Genomic DNA, 9,591 nt, shown 5'->3' with positions numbered 1-9,591 from the left:
CTTTCTCACGTATCAACTAGGCATCATGCTGTACCACAAATAAGGTAAACTTATTCTTTTTTAAATTTAATTCTGCACTCTTATCTAATCAGTTGGGTAGGAATTTTCGGAACACCTAATATAAATGTATGTACATGTCAGAGCGAAAATAAAATTTCCCACTTTCGCCTGTCAACCATTTGTCGAGTTGTAAACAAATCGCTCCAATTGCTCTGCATACATACGTGAGAGGAAAGTTTTTTGTTTTATTTTTAATTTGTCTGTAGAATTCCATCCTTAAACGCGTTCATCGCAAAACTGTATCGTTTCTGCATCCATTGGATTGAACGTTGTCTCCATTCGGGTAACCGTTATCAGGGATGGAAAACGATAAAATGGAAATCTACGAATCCCTGGTACGTTGGTTAAGCGTACTGAATCTGTCCGCACCACATCAAACGGTGCTGGAACTTTCGGATGGTGCTGCTCTCGCACAAGCACTTAACCAAATCGCTCCGGAAGTGTTTACCGATAATTGGCTGTCCAAGATAAAGTCAGACGTCGGTGCGAATTGGCGGTTAAAGGTGAGCAATCTGCGAAAAATCATCGAAGGTATCTACGTGTACTATCAGGACATGTTGAGTTTAAACCTGTCGGAAGAGTTACGTCCAGATGCGCTCAAAATTGCAGAGAAATGTGACCCGCACGAGCTTGGCCGATTACTGCAGCTTATACTTGGCTGTGCGGTGAATTGTCTCGAAAAACAAAAATACATTACGCAGATCATGGAACTAGAAGAATCATTGCAGCGAAATATAATGGCTGCACTGCAGGAAATTGAATACATTTGGCAGGGAGCGTCTCCTTCTCGTAATTCGATCAATACGACTGCAAGCCTGGATGTGAAAACATTGCAGGAAGATCGGGATACATTGGCGCAAAAGTGCCACGAAACGAATAAAAAGATGTTGGGGTTGATCGAGGAAAAAGCAGCATTGCAGCAGGAAATAATCAAATTGCAGACTATCGTGGGGCGGTACGAAAACCCAAATTTAATCGGTGATGATGGAACGTCGCTCGGTCCAATTCAGTTAGGTTCATCACGGTACAACGATCTACGCAAGCTAGTGGACAGTTTGAAGGATGAGCTACTGCAGGCAGAAACTGCCAGGGATGATCTGAAGATGAAATCGATGATTCAAGAGAAGGAGATCACAGAGCTACAGATCCGGATCGATGAGCTGCACGCGGCCACAGCCGAAATAGCACAGCTAAAGGACGAGATCGATATCCTGAAAGAGGCAAACGAGAAGTTAAAAATTTGCGAAACGCAGCTACAAACCTATAAGAAAAAGTTGGAAGACTATAATGACCTACGAAAGCAGATAAAGCTGCAAGAGGAGCGCAGTGCCGATTACCTGAAGCAGAACCTCGAGTATGAGGAAGAAGCGAAAAAATATGCCGGCTTGAAAGGTCAGGTCGAGCTGTACAAGAAGAAAATACAGGATCTACACGGAATGCTTGACGAGGAAATGGGCAAGACGGTGCGAGCCGAATTCGAGTATAACCAGTTGCAGGGCCAGCTTGCGGCAGTGCAGCGGGAAAAGGAGAACTTTCTGAGAGAGCGGGACACGCTGCGAGAGGCGTTAGATGAGCTAAAGTGTGGCCAAGCCATCGGTGTGGATGGGGTTAGTCACAGCGGTCACAGTGGTGGAAACACGATGTCAAAGGAACTGCATTCAAACGATTTGTACGAACGTATCGAGCGACTAGAACGTGAAAACAAGGCTCTACGGGAGGGTCAGGGTGGGCAAACGGCACTTTCGGTAAGTGATGGGTTTTATTTAATTTCAACATTTAGTGATGCTTAATGCTTAACATTTTATTCCAGCAATTGCTAGACGATGCAAATCAGCGCAACGAAAAGCTTCGAGATCAGTTAAAGTCAGCTAACCAGAAAATTCTTCTTCTTAGTCAGCATCATACCGAGGATGGAAGTAGCAAAACGTAAGATAAGTTTAATTCACAATGATTTCCAGTACGATTAATCTCCGAACTAATCTATTCTTTCTAAACAGCGAACTTGAAATGCAGATGAAACAAACGTTGGAACTTAAAGAGCAAAATTCTGCACAGCAAATGGACGAAGCGCAGTTGCAGCTTACCAATTTGCACACAAAAATTGCGAATTTGGAAGCAGCCCTCGTTGTGAAGGATCAGGAATTGCAGGCGGCCGATGTGCGCTACAAAAAATGTGTTGAAAAAGCGAAGGAAGTGATCAAAACGCTTGATGCGCACGCAATCAGTGGTGAGTAATAGAGCGTGCAGGGATTATAAATGCATTCACAACTGCTACTTTTAATTCAATGTTTCATAATTGCAGAAGCATTATTGATGGATAAGGTCGATTCGCCCAGTGGAGCAGGAGTGGATGGTACGCTAACGGTGGGAAATGGTAATGCTTCCCGCACTGCGATGGGTCAGCAGGAAGAGCAGCTAATTGCAACCGCGTTCTATCGGCTAGGGATGGTTTGCCATCGAGAAGCGGTTGATGCACGATTGCTCAGTGGGCCAGGGCAAAGTTTCCTCGCACGACAGCGGCAACCTGCAGCAAGAAAACCACTAAATGCAAACTATGGCAAAAAATGATCCTTCATCACTGTGCTCAGCATCATCATTATGATCATCAATTCACAGCCGTCGAGATAGTTCCGTTGGCATGTGCGCTCGCCGAAAGGTGCCTTACCCTTAGCGAAATAGTATGATCTGGAGCGTGCAGAACGCAAATCGTCCTCTCATTACCGGTTCCTTGATGGAATAGTCTTCAAACTAGAGTGTGTACTTTTCATTCTTATTTTTGACCCTGCTTATCCTACGGTCGTACCAACTCAGGTACTATTTCTTTTCAGCGAAAGTGGCGGAGACAGTTGACTGTTTTGTGTGTGTGGGGTTTTCCGTTTAATATTTATTTTGCACAACCGATTTATATTTCTGTTTTTAACCTCTTAAAAATCAATTGCGTGTCGCGTATTCCAAATATAACACAAATATATACACATTTAACCAACAAGTTTATAGTTAAAAAAAGAAAGATATTTATCTTTATTTAATAATTACCGTAATGCTCCTAGCCCCCCCGTATAGATTCTAAGATTCCGTTTGCTTATCATTTGCATCCTCATTGCCAATTGAGAGGAAACCATTCCGATTGGAGTTTAACCCCGTGTCCAACACCCGCTGTGCCCACCTTATATTCTCCTGCACTTGTTCGATTTTCTCTACTGGTGTCCACGTTTGATCATACTCCAGCTTATAGCTACCCTGGTACTGATGTTCACATCCTTTCGGTCCCCAGTCCTTCGGTGACAGCATGCTGAAGTACTTTTGACCTGATGATCTTTTATACAAGTGGTAGATGTGACCGGGAATCTTACGAAAATTACAAGCAGCATGATGCAGCTCCTGAGCTGCTTGCGTTTCTTCCAGAATCTTTTTCGCTTGCTGCTGCAGAAATCGAACCTGTTCCGCTATCATAACCAACTTAGCGCACGCATTATTCGTCACCGCTACGTCGGCCGATTGTATCTCTTTGGCAAGCATCACAATGTCATTCGCTTCCCGTACACCACTACGGTATAAGCTCACGATCTCTGTCCCACTAGGAGCCGGATTGCGTTCCACCAATTGTACTGTTGGATCAGTTGTAAATTGATGGTCAGCAAATATGCAGCAAATATTTCACTAATACGAACCATTCGATAACGCATCCTGGTACTCCTTCGCTGCTGGATCGAGGTCCATCGTTTGCATGCTATTGTGAAATCGCCTTACTCACAGAAATATGTTAACCTCTCCACGGTGCGCACTCTCGTTCTTTACAGACTATGATGTTCTTATCAATCTTTGACTCAAATCTCTTTATGCTATAAAAAAGCGAACTTCCAACGTGCGTACTTTAATTGGTTATAATCTCCTTCAGTTATCTCATCTTTGTTTTGTTTACGATTTGCTCTTCGCTGTGAATCGCGGTATTGTTGCAAACAATTGGAACAGGAATGTCAAAATCGTTTTCGATACATTAATGTGGCGCGCATTTTATTAGTGTGTTAGGGGAATTTACTTGGCTGCTTCTGTTTGGTTTAATTATTTTGTTGAACTATCAAAAGGATTTTATATTGTATATGGTAGTTAAATTGTCAAGAGATTTTGAGGACACCATTAGATCAAATTTTTAAATAATTCTTTAACAGTGCTCTCGAAATTGTTGTGCACAATTTTGAAGAGTAAAATCGATGGTTTAAAGTATAATTTTTTTAAAGCGTTCTCAGCTGTTTTTCAATGGCTAGTTGTACGATTGATTCAGCTTTCAGTGGCGCACCACGTCTGTCAAAAAGTGTATTTTCATTTTACAGTCACTTTGTCAAATTGCTCGACATGAGACGACCTTTCTTGCTTACGCTACGACCATGAGTGAGTATGTGTGAGATGTATGTGTTGAAATAGACACAATAAATCAGACAGACGCAGGAACGGCAACGAAGTGGTGCAAAACGATTGTGAATCACAAAAATTATCGCGCACCAGCGACTGTGAAATCCAACATCGAAACCAGCAGACTTGTGAAAAGAAAGCAAAAACAAGTAGCGCACACTTACAAATAGACCGTGCGCGCTGCCGTATCGGCCGAATGTTTCTTCAATCGTGCTAATGCTGCAATTCGCGCAATCAAGTATAGAAGTGCTCCAAAGTGGGCGCCACTGTTTGTGGTGCCGTATGTTGCTGTGTGTTTGTGTGTGCTAATTGCCAGAGCTTTAATTGAAACCCCAACGCACCACACTTCACGTCGTTGTTGCTAGTGCCACTGGAAGGAATGCTGCCCTTTTAATTTGAAAGGTTGTCAAAAATGTGCGTATAATGGGATGATGCGGGAAAAGATTGCTGTGCTGTGTTTTTCCAGTGTTGCCGATTAGGGTGTTCGCTGCAATAGCAGAAGCGGCAGGAAAAACTAACAAGGGCCATGGTAGTGGCTAAAAAGGAAAAAGTGTTTGACGACCAAGGCGATAATCACGATCTTACGCGGATGTGAAATATGTAAAGGCTGATCGTGATGTGCGTGTCTCGTTTTTCTGATGTTATTGCGGCGTGGATTACACTAGAGAGTGCCTAGAGCAAAAATAGTCCATATAAAATAGAAACAAAAAAACGGCACAGAGCAAGTTTTGGCAATCCCTTCTGGGGTCTCTCATAGTAGCTCAATCGGTGGTTTGTTTTATCTCTCAATTGAGTAAATGTTACAAAAGATCGGAATTACTTGGATGTAGTGTAGATGTAGTTTGTTTACATTACAGCCTAAAACCTGTCAATGGTCACATAAAAATGCGTAAAATACACATGAAAAATTGTAATTTCTATTTCTCTTCGATTCTAAGAACAGTGTTTATGAGCTCCTGTGCGTGTCGTGCACGTGTGCTCTATGTATTTGTGACGTGTTATTCGCGCTTCGGTCATGGTTACCAGTATATTTGCGGTTACCGTGCTTTCCTTGATTCTTTTGGTTTGTCAGAACTAGCTGTTCGCCATCTGCGTGGTTTACACTCCCAGTTGCACTAAAATTTTGATGCGTTTGTTTTGGGAATTTGTTTTCCATAGTATATACCGGTGTGGGTGTGTATATGCGTGTATGTGTTTTTCGTATTTATCTATATAAATAGTTCCGCTCGTTCGCTCTTGCGTGATCGTGCGTGAACGTAAGAGTGGTGTGTGTAAGTATCATAACGACCGATACGTGGTGCTGTGTGTGTGTTTGTGTGTGTGATTTTGTGATCGGTTGTAAAAGAAACAGCCAAAAAAGGAATAAATATTGTGTGTTGGCAAGGTTAACACTTCGCATGTCCTTCTGTTCTGTTCCCTGCAGGAAAGATGAAAATGTAAACGAAAGAAAACGAAGCTGACGTCGCATCCTTTTCAAGTTGCTACATATAACACGCAAACTGTCGCGAAGTAAACGAAGTCACTTTCCAAAATCGTCCTGATCCTGTGCCTGCAAACGTAAGTGTTTCAAAAGTAAACATTTAGGACCAGAAAACTGCTGGTTACCATGCATTTCGACCGACACGATCTTTGCATTCGTTGTGTTCTTACCCGACAGAGTTAAATTTCAAACGCTGAAAACGATACCATTTTTAGCGAAGTAAAGGAGTTCGTACAATATATGTGCGTGCTTGCCTCTCCAACCACCCATCCGCCCTACCCTTCAGTGTATTGCAATCTTTGCACCTGACGTCTGAGTTATGTAGATGACATTTTTGTTTGTCAATGTCGGTTGGCTAATGTTTTAGCGAAAAAGGTAAACAGAGGCAAAGGAAATAAAAAATATCTATCGTATTAAAAGAATTGGTACAACAAAAGAAACCGTAGCAAAAAAAACTCATACACATACAGCATATCGTCCTCGAAACAGGCTGTCGAGGTCTCCATGGTATTTCCATGACTACCTGTTGTGTTTGGCGTTTGGGTTCTTGTAGTAAACTCTTTTTCACTGTAGCAAAGAGCAGGTTACTGCTGCTACAGTAAGAAACCTCTTTCATCTCCACTGAATGAATGAATTTGAAATAAAGAAAAATATGAATAAATTTGTTGCGTTATGCATGATAAATAATATTACCTTATTCTACGACTTTTCGTCTTATGCGGAGAAATATAAAGCCGCGCTTACCATCCTGGTAGGCAACAGAACATTGAAGATTTGGTTTGAGCTAATTTAAAAACAGGACAATAATTTATTAAGTGACAAATATTCTAATTTAATAATTATAAATTTAGCAGTTCTACCACTTACTAGAATAGAATGACAAACTGTTCTATTTCAATATTGGCTGATTCGCTAACATGTTGGATACTTCGATATCAATCGTCGCATATTTCAAATTCTCTTGCGTGATTCCTTAAAGTCTGCTCGCCGCACCCTATCATTTGCGTTTCCCTGTATCAAAACAAAAATAAAAGTGTATATATCGAAATACGGTGTTTTGCATTGCATGTAATCTAGATTCCTTTGCCTGATATGTGCTGATAAAATAGCTCTTTTCTTAATTAAATTTATGACAGTCCGGGATCGCTATAAGGAAAGATCCTGTTTTTTTTGTAGAAACTGTGTTGGGCAGTTCAGTTGCGTTGGATGTGACTGGTATTGCAAATTTAAATGCTTAATGTAAAATACCTTCATGTGTTATTCCTCAATCTATAATGAAATCTGCTATTACATTTAAGCATTCATGAACCTGAAGCAGCGCAGTCCAGTGTCGTATGTGGTAAACGGTGCCGGGTTCGCACGACAGGAACGTGTATCAAATCCCATCTGAACCGTCCCCGGTAGCAAGAACTGACTATCCGGCTACATGGTAAAAATAAGTCTAGTGAGCCAGAAATGGTCGGCATGTCCTTTAGGGGTCGTTAACTATAAACAAAAATAAACGTTGTGTTGTATTGCTCGTTGTTAACGTTACGATATGGCCTGGCCGTTTCTAACTAGCAAACCTTTACCGTGTTAAAAACGATTGCAATGTTGAACGTTGCGTTGTATATATGTTAAGTATGTATGTTAAGTTGCCAAGCTAAAATGACGGCCACTTTAGCAATACAAAAGTTTTCCTTCTAACAACCTTACCGAGAAACTGGGTGCCACCGTGTTACTTCCGCCAAACGTATGTATTCTAGTAAAACTCCAGTTTTGAGTGTGATGGGAGAGTCAAGTATTGATGATTTAGATGTGTTAAAATGACAAATTCATGTCCTTGAAAGCTTCACCAATACAAGCAGGACGCAACCCATCCGTGTGAAATCTAAACGGATAATAAGTCCCATATTTCAACAAACTATCCCATGAAAGTAGAGCTAGCATGATTTTTAAAAGAGAATGTCGTTTTCTGTTTGAGAAAAACATGTAATTGTCACATTGTTTACCGTCTGTCATAATATTAAATTTCCTTGCCTATTCATTCTATTAAATTTAATTGGCAAAATACATTATTTACGTTTGCATTAACAGCTATAAATTTGTAGTAATTTAATTTCCTGTTTGTAGAAAATTATCTTTTTGCCTTTTTTCGTATGTCGTTTTTCAGTTTTAAGAATTTTATTAACAATCTGTTATGTTGCAGAAAATACTGGTCGTTGTTTTCGCTTAAAACATTCGTGCTTCACATATTAGCACATCGTTACTAATTCGTTCAATAAAACTAGTGACCCAGCAACTGTCAAAATACTATTCCGAAAGATTGTCGAGCGTGTGCTTTTATGCGTATTTTCGTTTGTAGCTTACGAGAAAAACGATACACATGATTCTAGGCACAAAATAACTAGAAACCGAAAACAGTTCGCGGATAATATTAGCCATCATGCTGTTCAATTTGGTTTGAATGCGTTTGAATGTGCTTAGTTTATACTCTCTTTTTACAAAGGAGAGAGCTCTGTTATACATAATCACAAACCGCAGCAGTTGCGACATTAAACGCACCGTGTGACTCATCAGCTTCACCAGCGATGGTCGCGTAGCTTCGTCTGGTCTACACAAGCTACACTTCGATAGCAACAACATTGTTCCTGTTCTGTATTTTGTCATCGTATGTCCCGCACTAGATATCAGCACAGAGCTACACATGTTTTGTTCACGTCCAAGTCGCGGTGAAAGAGATTTGAATAGGGTAGATAGAAAATATGACTCTCGTGCTTGCTTGCAAGTGGCACTCAATTCGAACGAAATATACATTAGCATAGCGGTGAAGTTGATAGTGAGTAAGTACTACTCAACACGTTCGTTCTGTAAAGTTGTTCCAAATGAGTCGTGCTCATGGTAAGCGATGACACTGTGTATATATATCGCCCACTGACCAGAGTGATCAAGATCGCGATGATGGACGGGTCCTACTTCCGTGGGTGACTTCCGGTCAGGATGAAAGGCAACGTCCACAAAAGGCAATCTGTTTCTTTCTGTTTCACATCGTCAGCTTCACCGCTGCAACATGTTCCCTCTTCTTCCCTTGACGGGAATTGGTACAGATCTTGTCATAATGATTTCCGTATTAGAGGCGTTTGTCTTTTGCTTTACAACATATTATGAACTCGGGCGTTTTTTCTCATTTGGTGGTTGGTTAACGTTGTAGTGTTGTCGATGATCGTTGCAATCTTTCCACAATCAACGACAAACATATGTTTTGTGTTTCATGCTTGTATATCCCCTTAAGAATTAGCTAAATCTGGTTTCTTAGAACCTTAAAAAAGTACTAGATAATCCTCTTTATATTGCATGTTTTGTATTTTGGTATACCGACGACAGGTTCTGGAATTTGGGTAATGTATGTGTATTGTATGGGCCACACGGCAGGACCGGGTTCAAATCCCACACGGATCGTCCGCCGTAGCAAGCACTGACTATCCGGCTGCATGGTAAAAATAAATAAGTTCTTGGTGTGTAGAACCGGTGCCGTTTATCACATAGGCCACCGGGCCACCCCCGTAGGTAAACGGCAGTTTAACTCTAACAGCCATTTCTGAGTTAAATTATTATTAATAGTAACTTTTGATATTCCTTTTATTTTTGTGTGTCTTTATGGT

The 9,591-nt window shown here is 41.0% G+C and overlaps 4 protein-coding genes across 9 annotated transcripts in view; 2 read left to right on the top strand and 2 right to left on the bottom strand.

The window, feature by feature from the left end:
• LOC125761504 (zinc finger protein 184) overlaps nucleotides 1-9,591 on the bottom strand; it is a 127,205-nt gene that overhangs the window by 70,631 nt on the left and 46,983 nt on the right. The window lies entirely within an intron of this gene.
• On the top strand, nucleotides 219-3,049 carry LOC125761502 (protein hook). The gene is made up of 4 exons (XM_049422685.1): nucleotides 219-1,805; nucleotides 1,871-1,986; nucleotides 2,058-2,287; nucleotides 2,363-3,049. The coding sequence occupies exons 1-4, from the start codon at nucleotides 360-362 to the stop codon at nucleotides 2,626-2,628; spliced, it is 2,058 nt and encodes a 685-aa protein (XP_049278642.1). The 5' UTR covers nucleotides 219-359; the 3' UTR covers nucleotides 2,629-3,049.
• LOC125761512 (uncharacterized protein C1orf50 homolog) lies at nucleotides 3,051-4,210 on the bottom strand. The gene is made up of 2 exons (XM_049422708.1): nucleotides 3,732-4,210; nucleotides 3,051-3,668 (listed from the first exon to the last, which is right to left on the bottom strand). The coding sequence occupies exons 1-2, from the start codon at nucleotides 3,787-3,789 to the stop codon at nucleotides 3,127-3,129; spliced, it is 600 nt and encodes a 199-aa protein (XP_049278665.1). The 5' UTR covers nucleotides 3,790-4,210; the 3' UTR covers nucleotides 3,051-3,126.
• The window catches only part of LOC125761496 (E3 ubiquitin-protein ligase MIB2), a 33,093-nt gene continuing 27,891 nt past the window's right edge, over nucleotides 4,390-9,591 (top strand). For 2 of the 6 annotated variants that reach the window (XM_049422675.1, XM_049422674.1), the window contains exons 1-2: nucleotides 4,472-4,884; nucleotides 5,894-6,027. The gene's annotated coding sequence lies outside the window, so the exon portion shown is untranslated. Of the gene's footprint in view, nucleotides 4,450-4,471; nucleotides 4,885-5,628; nucleotides 5,742-5,893; nucleotides 6,028-9,591 lie in introns of those variants that run through there. The other 4 variants (XM_049422676.1, XM_049422679.1, XM_049422678.1 and 1 more) reach the window with 4 other exon arrangements.

This window comes from Anopheles funestus, chromosome 2RL (assembly GCF_943734845.2).
Source record: "Anopheles funestus chromosome 2RL, idAnoFuneDA-416_04, whole genome shotgun sequence".
NCBI classification, from domain to species: domain Eukaryota; kingdom Metazoa; phylum Arthropoda; class Insecta; order Diptera; family Culicidae; genus Anopheles; species Anopheles funestus.
This window is presented reverse-complemented; position numbering and strand designations above follow the sequence as displayed.

Bases quoted from the DNA above. Each gene is read 5' to 3' on its own strand.
- LOC125761502 (XM_049422685.1), top strand. From the start codon at position 360: ATGGAAAACGATAAAATGGAAATCTACGAATCCCTGGTACGTTGGTTA. The intron at 1,806-1,870 runs GTAAGTGATGGG...ATTTTATTCCAG, and splicing joins GTGGGCAAACGGCACTTTCG to CAATTGCTAGACGATGCAAA. The intron at 1,987-2,057 runs GTAAGATAAGTT...CTTTCTAAACAG, and splicing joins GAGGATGGAAGTAGCAAAAC to CGAACTTGAAATGCAGATGA.
- LOC125761512 (XM_049422708.1), bottom strand. From the start codon at position 3,789: ATGCAAACGATGGACCTCGATCCAGCAGCGAAGGAGTACCAGGATGCG. The intron at 3,669-3,731 runs GTTCGTATTAGT...CTGATCCAACAG, and splicing joins CCAGGATGCGTTATCGAATG to TACAATTGGTGGAACGCAAT.